The 15,110-nt window shown below is 38.0% G+C and overlaps 1 protein-coding gene across 1 annotated transcript in view; it reads left to right on the top strand.

The window, feature by feature from the left end:
* COL4A3 (collagen type IV alpha 3 chain) overlaps nucleotides 1-10,134 on the top strand; it is a gene marked incomplete at its 3' end in the record, with an annotated part of 64,180 nt that extends 54,046 nt beyond the window's left edge. Inside the window, exons 41-52 of the mRNA XM_082487452.1 lie at nucleotides 249-299; nucleotides 1,330-1,515; nucleotides 2,089-2,219; nucleotides 2,643-2,715; nucleotides 4,068-4,139; nucleotides 4,264-4,383; nucleotides 5,436-5,534; nucleotides 6,124-6,336; nucleotides 7,005-7,182; nucleotides 8,221-8,335; nucleotides 9,644-9,816; nucleotides 10,050-10,134. Coding sequence (XP_082343578.1) covers nucleotides 249-299; nucleotides 1,330-1,515; nucleotides 2,089-2,219; nucleotides 2,643-2,715; nucleotides 4,068-4,139; nucleotides 4,264-4,383; nucleotides 5,436-5,534; nucleotides 6,124-6,336; nucleotides 7,005-7,182; nucleotides 8,221-8,335; nucleotides 9,644-9,816; nucleotides 10,050-10,134 — 1,496 coding nt within the window. The remainder of the gene's footprint in view (nucleotides 1-248; nucleotides 300-1,329; nucleotides 1,516-2,088; nucleotides 2,220-2,642; nucleotides 2,716-4,067; nucleotides 4,140-4,263; nucleotides 4,384-5,435; nucleotides 5,535-6,123; nucleotides 6,337-7,004; nucleotides 7,183-8,220; nucleotides 8,336-9,643; nucleotides 9,817-10,049) is intronic.
* Nucleotides 10,135-15,110: the final 4,976 nt, after the last annotated feature.

The following is a 15,110-nucleotide window of genomic DNA, read 5'->3' as shown; positions in this document are numbered from 1 at the left end:
TTCCTTTGAAAAAAGACAAAGCTTATTATTGTAGAATGTACCTCAAAAACGATTGATCAATAAGATTTCCTACTATAAAGAAAAACTTACAAATTTAATTTATATTTCTGGATAGAAGAAATGGAAATAATAAATTATCTTTTACATATAACTAAAATCTGTTTTGATTCAGTGAATTCTGAAGAAATGTATGAATTATTAGACAGTTATTCAGGACTTTGAGTGTAACATGACCTAATGTTTTATAGGAGCACCAGGGAGAGGAATCCCTGGCCTTCGAGGTATTCCTGGTCGTAGAGGTGGGTTGTCTTTTCAGAAAGCAAAAGCTTAATTTTTAAATACCAGAATCATTATCTTCATCATTAAGTCACCTCCTGCTTTTGGATGCTTGAAATGGCACTAAGAGTGTCAGAAAATTGAGAGTGATTGTGTGCTTTTGATGAGTGATTTGGTGCTGTATATTAAATTTCAAGAGTTCTTGCTTGAAAATTTAAGACTGTTGTAAAAGGTATTTTGAAGGCGATTTACACATTCTAGAACTTTTGAAATTTTATTTTGATACACAACTTGATTAACAGAGTATATTCTAAACAGATGGCGGCTGCTAAATATTCATACTGTAAGAGCTGCAGCTATTGCATTGTCATTTTGCTCATCTCTCGTTTTATATTTATGAACAGTTGACTGAGGGGACTCTTTTTTATTTTTTAGGTTTTGCATTGTATTTCTAGTACTGGTAGAAATCCATTGATTTGCTTCACCTTAAAAAAATAATAATTCTGTCTTCGTATCCTCCATATATAGATCACGCACTCTAAGATCACCCTTAAAACAATATCCTTTTGGAGTAGTCTCTTATTTTGTTGTAATCACATTGGTGCTTTTAGCACCAATGGAATTTAGTTTAAAAGGATCTGCCAGTTCTGATGTTCAAAGAAGCCTTTCTTCTGCTTATGCATCAAGAAATATTCCCTGCTCTGGTCTTTCTACCCTCTTCTCAAGTTTATTCCTTTGCAAGAGCAATCTCTGAAGTGAAGTTTGGTGGTTTTGGTTTTGGTTTGTTGTTTTTTTTTGTTGTTGGTGTTGTTTTTTGGTTTTGTTTTTTTAAATGAGAGAGAGAAAAATGTTGTGTACGCTGCCTTGCAGTGAGTCCTGTCTTCTCACAGCTGTTTTGCTTTACAGTAGCAAGGTGGCTTTAGGGACTTCCCTGTACTAAAAACAAAGGCTGAATTCCACCTTTGTGGTATAGTAAATGCGCAGATTCTGTGTCATCACATCATCTCACCATCTTTAACAGCTCTCCCGAAATACAATACTTGTACTTTGCAGGAATCAAAGGGGACATGGGACTGCCTGGTTTTCCTGGGCCACCGGGTATAAAAGGTCATCAGGGTGATCAAGGACCCATTGGACCTCCTGGCTTAGTGGGGTTACCTGGATTTCAAGGTGCAACAGGCATGGCAATCACTGGCCAAAAAGGGAATAGAGGTATTGCTGGTGCAGATGGAAGACCAGGTGTGTTGTTATAACTCCTTCTTTATCTGAAGTGATATACTGATAATTGAAAGCAGAATTCAGCCTGTCCAGAACTCAAGGTTGAAAGGGGTCTTACCCAAGAGAGTTTCATAATTAAACAGGTAGTTTGTTTACCAGTTAATGGCAATGTTACCATTGCAAACAGCATGGTACTCTATGCAGTATGATGTAAATTAAAATAATGTTAAGCTTTGCAGTCCACTCAAATGCATTATTTTGCTTTCTTCCCATGTGGTCTGCAAGGCAGCTGAGATCCAACTTTAAAGAAGTGAGATAGCATGACTGTGATTGCAGTCACAACTACAGCTGGAGGATATTCAAAAAACTGTAGTGCTATAGCGGTCTGCAGGAACTCAGCTCTGATCTCAGATTAAATTAGTAGGCTAGGAAAAATGAGTTGATTTTTTAAAAATGGGTATATTTCTTTGGGAACTACTGAGGTGGTAACCATGAGTACCATTATAGAGTTGTTGAATGTTGTACTGCATTATATGTAATGTATATGAAATGCTGTTGGCAGTAGTCTTTATTTACTCTGATGTTTCTGTACAGGTGCTCCTGGTTTTCCAGGGCCTCCTGGTCTTCCCACTCCCAGCATGAAAGGAAGCAAAGGTGTTAGAGGGGCAGAAGGCATACCAGGGCAAACAGGCCCAGCCGGCGACACTGGTCCGCCTGGTCCAAAAGTCAGTGAAAGGCATATTGCTTCTTTCTTACTTCATTGTTAATTTTGCTCTTACCATGAAAATAACACACAGGACAATTTAAATAAAAACAAAATAAAAAACCAAACCAAAACAAAAAAATCCTCAAAAAAAAATCTTGTAATAGAGGAAAGATATTAAAATAGATATGAAAAGCAGTTTTTATGGACTTAAATTGATCAAAAAGAAATTATTAAGAATTTCTGGCATGTCATTTTCTTGGCCATTCTGTATTACAGAATAATATTAGCAATGATATGACTATTTCTAACATGCTTACAAATGGAGCAGATAATTCTAGTTGTAGCATAGTCTGTGAACATAAAGCTTTGAACAAAAAGAAAATGTACTTCCTGTCATGGAGATGCTGCTGCCTGTTTGTTATTGGTGTTTTCTGATTTGCAGGGAATTGAAGGTCGATCGGGTTATCCTGGTGCTAGAGGGGACCCTGGATTTCTTGGATTTCCAGGTGTAAAAGGTATTAATGTTTCTATTTCATACATGTCCGTGTGCCGAATACAATAATTTACATGTTGCGCTATAATAGTATGTGTGTAATAAATAGTGCCAGGTGTAGTCTTAGAGACATGAGGTTTTTGCATCAAGAGCAGGGTGTAGGTCAGCTATAAATGAAACCATTCACTAAGAGAGCATTTTCTTTGAGTTAGATGCTATGGAGATGTCCAAACTGATGTTAAAGTGAGGAAGGGCTGAAACTTCAACAGCCTCCATTCCAGGCAAATTCAAAACAAGTTTGTCCTGAGTGACTAATAATGTGAAAGGACTTTGGGACTGAGTCTGCTAATTAAAAATTCCACACCACTGCTAGAAGATGTGACTTTTTGGCTACCTCTTAGCTATAGAACTCAAGAGCATTTAATCATAGTTATACAGAGAGCACTAGGTCCTCTGTTTGCCGTTAGTCCCAATTTTAATCTAATTTACCAGTTTATCAGCAGACGAACTGTTAAATATGTTGCCTTCATTAATTTCATATTCCTGAGGGTTAGTTGGATCAGTAGCTGGCTAAAAATCCTTTTAATTCAGACATTTTTCTAATGATTTAAATCTGATATAGGTCCACATTACTCCAGTATTCTCATTTTTCAATTGCATGATTTACAGTCAGTCACACAAAATTGTCATTACCTGTTTAACCTGCTGGTTTGTGTTCCATGCTAATTATTCTGTATCTTTATTTTTTTCTAATTTGAAAAGTCACTGTACGGACAGTAATTACACTTTTTTAAGCAAAAAGCTCTCGTTTCAGGGCTTAGTCAAATCTCCTGACTTGATGATAAAAACACTTTTTTTTTTTTTTTTTTTCCTGTTTCCAGCAGAGCTGTGGAGAGTAATCTGAATGTAACCTCATATTTGCACAGTGAAAATAATTGCTTATTAAGTTTCAAACACTTGAAAAACCATACAACCCTCCAAACATCCATGAGCATAACTGACAGTAGGGTTTAAAGGGAGTTGAACTGCACAGCATCACTGAAGGCAGCACTTGACCTGCAAACTCAGTGGCAAAAACACATAAGATAAGAGGACTTACAAGCTGAGATTTTAAGCTAGGTTTATGGGACCAGCCATTATATGAAGATTGACATGGAAAAGTCATCCTGTAAGCTAAATGCTCTTGGTCTATAAATTATACAGTAACAGCAGAGATGTAGAAGTCCACTTTCGCATTTCAAATGATTCTACAGGCTGTGTTACTCTTTGGGAAGGTGGCATGGATCATGCCAGACTCTTAAATAAGCCTCTAAAACTTTGACAGTTGTTTTGACATTTTAAACTAGACAGACGTATCTTCAATCTTCTTTTTAGGAGAGAAGGGTGATCAAGGACCCCCTGGACCACAAGGTGCAGAAGGGCCAAGGGGACCAAAGGGCCAGCATGGTAACCAACCCTTCTCATTGTAATACCAGCAGACTTAGGTGGATTTGTTTGTTTTATTTTGTAGTTTTTTTTTTGCTTTCTTTTAATATAAAGCAATAGCTCTTCATTATATTTTTGCTGCTAGGTCCACCTGGAGTCCCTGGGAGAATATTCTCCATCCCAGGAAGCAAGGGTCCTCCTGGATTGCCAGGAATCCCAGGAACACCAGGTGATCAAGGAATTAAAGGGATTCCTGGACTACAAGGTGGTTTATATTCTTATCTTTATACATGTTTGTGTGTGCTGCTTAGTGGAGCATTTTGGTTTGGTGGAAAAACACGCTTCTGCATAGAAAATTCATGTGTCTAAAAATACCTCTCCGTATTTAAAAATAGCTCTTTGTACCTTTGTTAACAACCTTATATTTATAACCTGTCCCATTCCATCTCCATCTCTCAGTCAATGAGTGAGTAAGTTTCTCCCTCAACATAAGCCTAAGCAAAATAATGGAATAAAAAATAAACTTGAATCAAAACATTGACCATTTTCGTGCAACTGGAACCATGCTCAGGATGTTTGTCATTTTGGGTGGGGGGTGGAAATTACCACACGTAATAGAAGTATTCTAGATGTGCTACGAAGTGATTCTGTCTGTTGTAGTCTGGAGGTGGGAAGGGAGAGGCTTGCTGTCTCTCCATTGGCACTAGTAGTGAAGCCTGCCACGGCTGTGAGGACTGGGGAAGCAAGGAGCAGGCTGGATGAGGTGGATGTGCAGTGGGTACTCCGCCACCCTTCTCAGTAACACAGCTTCCCACCCCAGGACGGGGGCTCCTCATGGGGGCAGGCTTGCCAGAAGGCATGGCCCACTCAGAAATGACAGTCACCTCCATCATAACAAAGCAGGCACTAAAGAATTGTTCTTTTACACTCTCCTTAAAGTTGTTTTAAAAAGGAGCTGTGTTATTTATAGAATTACAAACCGTGACCAAGACAATTATGGCCTGTTACTATACTTTTGAAATATTTCTATTGTATGACACATGCTAAAAGAAAAAGCTATTTGCTTTGGCTTCTGTAAACATTTCTTCTGAGACTATTTTCCTGTAATATGTTCAATATTTCCTTGTAATCTTCCTGATAGGAAATATGGTGACAGTAACACTACAGACAGTCTCAAAACTTATTACATTCATGCTGATGTTTTTATTCTAACACATCTACATTTACATGAGGATTTTTACTTTATTCATTAACAGTTACTAAAATCGAGAATAAGTACTGCTGTATGAATCTGGATTTTTCTTTATTACAATTTAGGACCTAAAGGATTAAAAGGTCTACCAGGAAGTTTTGGTCATCCAGGTCAACCAGGACTGCCTGGTCCAAAAGGAGACAGGGGATTTCCAGGACAAAGAGGTACAGGAAAGCAGAGATACCTGTTTGACTGCTACTACTGAATTTACAGATAAACTGTATTCCTGTTCCTGTAAAACCTTCCTCTTGCATGTATTGAGATTCTGTAACATTTACAGTAGCTTTAGGGCCACAAACACGTGTAAGCACATTCTTAGCTTTTAACATATGCATGTTTACAACTAATAATAATTTACAAAAATGCCTTACCTGTGCTCCTCTGTTATTAATCATATTTATTTTTCCACTTGAAATACCTAGGAATGAGTATGCCTTTTTATGACATCAAAATCGAACTAAATATTTTTATTTAGTCACCATAAAATGTTTTTACTTTACAACTTTTTTGATAAAAATGGCTGTAGTTCTTTAAAATACTTCCCTATTCCATGAAACTATGCAACGGAAAGCTACCTGAGCTAGGTCTGAAGGAGTTAATACATCTAGCAAGAAATACTACCAATTTTCCAGTTGTATCTTCATATTGATAAAGTTTTTTTTGTTAGTTTTCAAGTGGTTACACTAATTTAAATGAAGTAAAAATTCAAACAAAATTATAATATTTGCAGTCATATTTCTTTCCTCTCCACAGGAGAGCCTGGACTGATTGGCTTTCCAGGTCTACAGGGGCTACCTGGATCACCAGGTGCTATTACTGCTGGTCCAACAAGAAGAGGTTTTATCTTTACCCGGCATAGTCAGTCAACAAAGATTCCTTCATGCCCACATGGGACATCACAGATCTATATTGGCTATTCGCTGCTTTTTGTACAAGGAAATGAACGAGCACATGGCCAAGATCTTGGTACTGTATTGGTATACATTTTCAGATCGTTTTCTTTAGAGTCCAGTAATGCTAAGTTGTAATGAAACCAAACTGACAGTAAGTGTCTGAGATGAACACTGGTTTCAACCACCAGTTTCCAGAGTGGTCTGCTGCTTTGAGTCAATTGAGGAATCATGGCTTGAAAGACACATTTCTTTCCTGCATTCCTGTATTCCCTTTTTGCTACTCCTAGACATCTTTGAGGACAAAATCAGTTACAGATAGATGTCTATTATAAATGTTCACAACTTCTGCACAGGGCTGACAGTAGTAACACAAGATCTGAGAGAGAATCTTGCTTTCTTAGAGACCAAATGGGATGCTATAGGGTGTCAAAAATGGCACCAGAAGCTTTTGTTTAAGCAGTGGAATCCCTACCACTGTGTCAAGGACTGATACCATTCAAGAAGATATTATTATTTTAACAGATTTTGTTCTTAGCCCTTATTTTTTGTATACATATTTTTATAAATACCATAAACATTTTGTTCTCAGATAATTCCACTGTACAGACACTTCTCTTTCTATAGTTACCAACTGCTTTAATTCTCACTATAGTAGATTGGATGCCATCATGTCTCTCTTCTGTTCACTGCACTAAATATAATCTCCTACGTGTCACAAACCTCTCCTCATTTGTCTTTTAGGAACAGCTGGTAGCTGCTTGCAGAGATTTACCACCATGCCATTTTTATTCTGTAGCACCAATGATGTTTGTAGTTTTGCTTCTCGCAATGACTATTCCTACTGGCTGTCAACTGCAGCAGTAATGCCAGTAGATATGGCACCGATTTCTGGCAGGGCACTAGAGCCCCATATAAGCAGGTAAGAGTATAAGAATTTTAGTTCTTCTGGCCTGGAACCACAAAGACATCTTAAATTGTTTTGAATGGCAAATCTTAGGCAAAGACCTGCCCATCTCAGCCAGTACAAACACTTTTTTTTTTTAACCACCTGATTTTTGATTACTCACCTGAATATGTCAGATATTCAGTGATACTCTAAGAAAAGTTAGATTAAAGGTAGGGTGCCACCACAGGGCTTAATCTGCATAGCTGACATGAGAAGATGGCACACAATCCTACTGATTGCAGTGATACATTTTGAAAAACTTATTTTTGTGTATATTGGAGTCAGACTAAAATGAAATAAAGACAGCTTCCTTATTTGGAATACAATACAAATCAAGTTCTGCTTTCAATTATGTGTGGTACATTTACTGTAGCTGGTGAAGAATACTTTAAGTTGAGGCTGAAGGTTCCCTGCTATGAAAATGTGCAAATGTGGCCCTTTGTAGTTGCTTTAGAACAGGAGAGAAGGATGAAGAGCATCTTAAGAGGAAAAGCTCCAAAAGCACAAAAGACCAAGAGTAGCAAAATCAGAGATGGGAAGGCAAGCTTTGCACTCTGTCTTCTAGCCTGCCCTACCCAGTTGTTGCAATCTAGTAGCTCAGCTTCACAGTTTCTTCATTTAGGAAATAAAGATTATTTTTTCTTATCTTAGCAAATAAAGGTACAGAACTTTAATCTAAACCATAACAACATAAAGCAGTGAGCACATGAAGAAGGTAAAATTTAGCTTATTACTTCAGTAAGGTAAAATAAGGAAGCTCAAATGTTCTGGGACTAATTCCCATCTTGCACCAATTTTTGTCTGATGTCACTAGTAGAGATTGCAAAGCGAGGTATTTGGGTTACCTTCTATTTACTTATCTCCTCATTAAACAAAGAAAACCTATGTGAGTAGTAACATTTACAGTAAGCCCTGCCATTGGGTAGCTACTATCCTGGAAGATAGAATTTTTGTCTGCTTCCGTGTTTTCCCTCATATCTGTACAGAATGCATGCGTCTTTCTTCTTACAGGTGTGTTGTCTGTGAAGGAGCTGCAATGGTAATAGCAGTGCACAGCCAAACAACTGTAGTTCCTGCATGTCCAGAAGGCTGGATATCTCTCTGGAAGGGGTTTTCTTTTGTTATGGTAAGGATATAAAGATTTGAATTATTAATTTTATGTCCTCACACTTTCATTGGTGTTTTCATCTGCTCATAGCTCATTTGTTTCTTAATAATTGTGGTGTTTTTTTTTTTCCTTTGGAAAGAAGTAGACAATAATTTTATTAACTCTTATTCAATGCCGGAAGCAGAGGAATAGTTATTCTGATCTATCCTCAGAAATAGGTGGCAGGAGGAAAAGGGGAAAAGATGAAAGGAGAACCATAGGATTTTAGTCTGATGAAAATAACCGCACAGTCTCATTTTTGTGTCGCACTAAGATCTAGGAAAAAGGTTTGGGGAGTAGAGTGGTTTAAACCGGTCCTGAACACAAATGCACAGAAATAACTGACCCAGTTCCATGCTAGGCAGTTCTTTTATAAATCGGATCTTGGACTGAATTCCGCAGAAAGCTAAAATCAAAACAAAAGCAGTACTCTGTCTACAAAAGACTGCCTCAGCAATTTTGATGCCATAACAAGATATGAGTGAAGAAAGGTCATAACGTGACTGCAAATCGAGAACTGATTATGGGAATAAGGGTGCATCTGTATTAGGGGACGTAGCACTTCATCTTTGTTATCCATGCCTGTGGGATGTCATAGGGATGCCAGCAAATGAGGGTATTGACAAGACAGAATTGAAACCCCCTCTTTTTTTGCATGATGTAAAGTCCTTTTAGGTCTAGTGTGAAACTTGTTGTCTCTCCTGGGATTTGGCCCTAAGTAATAATAAGCTTGGAAAAGAAAGAATTTTTGCAGCATCTGGTTAAAATCATTTGCTTGTTTCCAACATCACCAAATTCAAATGGTATTTTCTAGCCAATTTTCTACTGTCATAAATTATTCTAGAGCTATTTCTACAAGCATTTACCAACATCAGAAAAAGAAAATGCCTTTGCTTTTTGTGTTTGGAGAAGCAATCAATGCAACAAAAAATAGGAACACATACAAAATAGGGGATTTGGCTTATTTGTAATTCAGTTACTGTAGTCCTCAACTGGACAGAAGCCAGCTACTTTCTACTCTTTGTACTGGTTACAGTTTTGTGACTTTTCATGGAGCAGAGAAGGGTCTTTGCAGAAACTTAAGAAATGCCATAACTGTGCTTGAATTCTCATAAGGCTTCTGTGCTTCATTATAAGTTCGATAGAACTAATCTCTGTTCATTTTGTTTTGTCGGAGATGTACCACAGACCGTATGATATGTTTTAGAAAGAGATTTTTTTTTTGCCTGCAGTTTACTAAAAGCTGATGGACAAGTTCTCATAAAAAAAATCTATTGGTGGTTACAGTATACAAGTGCCGGCTCAGAAGCTTCTGGCCAAGCATTGGCATCTCCTGGATCTTGTTTGGAAGAATTTCGAGCCATCCCATTCATAGAGTGCCATGGCAGGGGGACGTGCAACTACTACACAAATTCCTACAGCTTCTGGTTGGCATCGTTAAATCCAAGAAGAATGTTCAGGTAAACTGTACTTCCCTGCATCCATGCTGCAAATGCCCTAGTAGACAATAACTGCCTGCATAACACGTGGGGCCTCCCCTAGTAATTCCCCTCAGTTTAGACATCCCCCTTTGTTAGGTTTAGCATCATTCTGTAGCACAAAGATGATGTAAGTGAGCTAGGGATTTCAATATTGTTGTCAATAACCCTGTTTTTTAAAGAAGAAAAGTAAATGATTATTTTCTTTCTTTTAGGAAACCTCTGTCACAGACTTTGAAAGCAGGAGAACTAGAAAATATCATCAGCCGTTGTCAGGTCTGCATGAAGAGACCAGTCTAAACAGTGGCCACTCTTGATGGAACATGAAACTCTGCTTTTATTACAAAGAATTGCCTAACTCTGAAGAGCTATAATTTATTAAAGTCCAACTGCATCTGGAAAGAAAATTGTAAATTGCCAGTGCAGCACTGTGGTGAGGTAGGGAAACAGTTTGACTTTTGTCTTTGGCAAATGACAAAGCACTTTGTTGGAGAAAGCTTGTAATGGCAGTCTGCAGGGGCTTCTCCGGAACTGTGTCATTTCTGAGCTGCATCTTCATGATAAAACTATGGCATTGCCAGATCTTTAATGAAAGATTTTAATGCTGCCTTGTGTCACGTGCTTTTCAAACCGCAAGACAAACTAAATGCTCTAATATCAGCTTACATGTGTTCAGTGTTCACAGTGGATATAATTTAAGATTAAAATCTGGCACTTATGAGAAATAGGGTTCAATAGGAAATATTTTCAGTGCACTTTTAAATATATATTGATTCATTTAGGGTTGTTTTGTTTTGGTTTTCTTGTCTAATAAACAAGTATCTCCCCACTTACCTCACCCTTCCTCTGGCTGGCGAACAGGAATGCAATCTTTTTTTTGTATCACTATAATAATAATGGTTCTTGACTAGCCAGAAAGGGAGCTACACCGTGCACTGGTCAGACGGTACAGTGGTGACATTCACTAGCTGTGTTCTCCAGAGTGACTATGGCTGACTAATTGAAAGTGTTGGAAAGTTTTCATTAGATTCCATGGCTTTTGACACGTATCATGAGATCTTTTTAATACTTCAAAAGTTGACGGTATTGGGCCTTTATTATGATCACGTTTTTGTCTCTACTGAAGAACAACTATTTAGCATATCATAATTTGGGATTTCGATGGAATTAACAATTACTGTATGGCTCAAGGGCTCCCGTGGTATTATCAGGTTATCACACACCCATCAGGATGTGATCTCTTTCTATTTTATTTTTAATAGATAACAAAAATTATAATATTCACACTTTATAATATTCCATATTTAAATATTTATCACAAATTATATTCTGTATTTAAATATTTATCACACATTTCTGCAAATGAAACCAGTTATTCCATCCAGTTCAACGTATGCATCCAAAATTTAAAAAGACTGATATTTAAATTGTACCATCTGAGCACTGACTTATACAAGAGAATCCAACTGTAAATGAACATAAGTACTTGAAAAGCACTTTCATTTACTCATATAACTTATACAAAATTGTAGCTCTGAGGTATTTTTTTATATTTATAACATTGCACTGGCAAGGTTATTTAAAATTGTAATGTTAAGATTTGAAATGTTAATATTTTTTAATACTTGCACAATCTATCAGAATTCCAGTATTTAGTGTTAGAGAAGAAGCCTAATTCATCTGAATAGTTCTGTAAATGCATCATTTTAAATGTAGGGTCTAGCAATTTGTTGAAATAACCAGGATTTCTCATTTAGATCTTTTTTAAACCACTGAAATTTTATATTGTTTCTGTTAAAATACTTGCATTGTGTTTGTCTGACTGTTTGAATTTTCAGTGTTAACCTAACTAAGAAAAAATTTCATCTGTGTTTCATGCCAGTATCTTCTGCTGGAGCTAACGAGAAGATACAATTTACATGAACTGTATGCATATTTTAAAATTACTGTTTGCTTGAACAGTCATAGTACTTCTGTTTGCAAGTTACAATTGTGAATTTGCAGGGTTTTATGAAGAATCTCTATGCAGATGCACTACTGAGAAGAAGGTGTTAATGTCAAGTAAATATTTAGTCTTCCATTTGAACCAGGTTTGGGAATGGGGGTGTTTTTCCTTAAAACAATCACATATTGGATTTTTTCGATAAACTCTGAAGTTTGTTTTAAATACTGAAAGATAAAATCCACACCCTTTGCTCGTTAGGTTGTTGGGGTTTGGGGTTTGGGTTTTTTATTTTTTTCTTTTCTATTAAGGCTCATTACAGCCACCCAAAGGCATTGTATACTGTATGCAATTGATGACTGTGAAGGGCCTCATGTAAAACTTGCTAGTAAAATCCAGAATGTAAGTACCTGAGGTTGAAGCCTTCTGGAAATGGTCAGTAGAGGACAATGTGTAAGGAGAAGGAAATGGATTGTGGTTTTAAAGTCCAGAGGTAAGTTACAAAGGGTTATGTCTCATAGAATACCACATACCTGGAAGTTATGCTTTGTTCCCAGTTTTGGATTCTGCTGCTCGCTTATTGTGTGGCCTTCAACAGGTTACTAAAGAAAGATTTTTCATAAATAGCTTTAGATTTTGAGTGCTTAAACTCAGTCTTTCTTTCAGAAGAATGAAACACAACTGCAGGGACCCATGTTCATCAAGCCCAGCATAATACAAGCTGGACACTGAAAATCAAAGAAAAACATGGAAAAAAAAGTTGATCTTAACTTCTTTCTGCAGATGCAGATCATTTTATTTCCCTACTGCTAATGATTGTTGTGAGGATTAGTTAACTCATGTCTGTAAATGCTTTGAGAGCCTTAACTGGAAAATGCTGAAGAGGTGTAAGGTGATACTATATTGTACTGAAAGAATGGAAGCATGAGGAATCAGAAATAGTGAGCAAACAAGAGAGGGGGAGGGTGGGGAAAGAAAGGACAAAAGCAATTCTTCTGTTAAATACAACCAAATAAAAATATTTTGACTAAATAAAAGATCCATTTTACTTGGTTTTTGGTTCTTCCCAGTGCTAAGGATCTTTTCCACTACCTATGCATAGTATATTTTACCAAAAAAAAAGTGTCATCTGATTAAAAGACAGTAGGTGGAGCTTGCCCTCAGAAAGACACTCGGTCTCTCCTACTTGGACTAAACTAGAAGTCTGGCACTTCAGTGTAGATACTCAAGCTGGATGTCTGCATGCTTTCTTTCTTCCTAGATGTATTTCTACATAGGATGCTGCAATAGGCTGGTGACGGACAGTGCTTTCGATCTGGAACAACTCAGCCATGTTCTTCTCTTCTACTGTGTTCATTCTTGTTTTCTGCTGGATTCATATGCGTAAAGCACAGGTAGGTGGCTGGTTGCTGTTGGCAGAAACAGTACGAGAGAAAGGGTTGTGATGACACTGAGGGAAGAAATAGGGCGATGAGGAAGGCTGACTGATGGGTCCCCGAGCGCACCAGCAGTCCCAGAGCACCCTGCCCAGCTTGCATCCTCAGCACACAGGTCTAGGCGCTGCCTCCAAGCTCCATCCTGGGCTCTGCCTGAGCTCTGCTGCAGGTAGGCTTGTGCCCAGCCCTCTCCCCTGCTGCTCCCAACTTCTTCACTTGTCTTTGACCTGGGGTCTGATGTGTCACCTTGCATTTGCCTTATGGTTGCTGGGAGGTCAACAGAACCTTTTACTGGCACTGGCCCAGCTCTGTGTTGCTGTGCCTGGTATGGTGGGACTGTGCTCTTGTTGGAGAGATCACTGCCCTGCCTAGGCTGGGATTGTCTTCCTCTGTGGAAGGAAGCCACTCTTGCAGCTTGCTGACACAACTTGCCTAGGGAACCACTGTAACCCCAGGTTTAAGAAGGAAAAGGACTAGCCACCAAGGAAGCCAAAACCTGTAAAAACTAGAAAAGAGCAGGACTTGCAGTGTTTCCCCAGACAAGACAGTACCCAGAGGTATTCTGTAAGACAGAAAAACCACCAGACTCTGTGCAGCAGAAAGAAAAGGACACAACTAAAATTATCATCAAGATTTCAGTGTAAAAATAAGGAAAAAATATCTGAACATTAAACGGATAGACAGTGTTGTATGCAGCATTCTTAAGGATGGCCTTTTAAATCACTGAACAAGAAAACCAAGGTTATCTGCAGAGAGATCTGAAAACTGTCACAGAAAATTGTTTCTAGTAAAACTTCTGCACAATGAAAAAATGGAAGGAGCATCCTGAAAGGGGTCAGGGTACAGCCTGATGCAATTCTTTTTGAGATCTGACAGAATGCATGGACAGGCTGACATAGTCATGGTCTACTAGCGGTCAATTCGTAACAGATACTACACTAGAAATCGTCACCAGGGCTCTTCTGGAGAATTTCCTGAGGATTAGATGAACCCTGGTGAATAGTCTGTGGCCGGTTTTATTGTGTGACCACTCAATTTATGAACAACAATCATATATTCAATGGAATAAAAATATTTAGATAACAAATCTCAACATAAAATTATATACGGGGAATCATGGGAGAAGGACCATATTCCTAGTGTCCTTCAAGACCCAGTTTTAGACTTTTTATAGATTTTTTTTTTTTTTTTTTTTTAAAAAGACTAAATCGGCATTGATAGTTTGTAAATCATAGCCCCTGGAGAAAGGGGTAAAACTGAGGACTCTGCTACGGCATGATGGGGATTGCGTGGTAAGATGTGCTCAGGCTGACAATTTGTGTTTCAAGGAGGCCAAATGTAAGATCATATATGTAAAGGCAAATAATGTATAATTCTCAATGTTATACAACTTTTATCGAGTAAGAGATCATATTTCAGACCACTTGCCTCTGTAAAAGAGTGCTGTTGGTATTTGTAAAGAACTGAATTAGCAAGTTGCAGACCTTGGATCAATATTTGCTTGAATACTTCTGGCATCGCTACTCATTTTGACCTCTGAAACAGTACTATGGACCATAAATCAGAATATAGGCAAAGCTCAAAGGCTGCTTTCCTCCCTTTAAAAAATGATCTGCTGTGTATAATAGTATTTTTCACTTTCTTTTTCTGTATGGAACTGGAAAATTCAGTTCACCACCACACAAGGAAACAGCTGCTCTTAGGCAGCCTGTGCTGTGAGCTAGAGCTGGTTTCAGGAAAGGTCAGGTCACCTAATGGGGCCCTTGGCAGTGTCCCACTGGCACGAGGAAATGGTGCTCTGCCGCTTGGAACCGATGTGCAAACTGGGGTCAAGTGGGGCAGGGAACAATGGCTCTGTCAGAGGCATTTGCTGACAAATTTTAGTTAATGCTAACAGG

This window comes from Vanellus vanellus (genome assembly GCF_965231255.1).
Source record: "Vanellus vanellus genome assembly, chromosome: 8".
Lineage (NCBI taxonomy): Eukaryota > Metazoa > Chordata > Aves > Charadriiformes > Charadriidae > Vanellus > Vanellus vanellus.
This window is presented reverse-complemented; position numbering and strand designations above follow the sequence as displayed.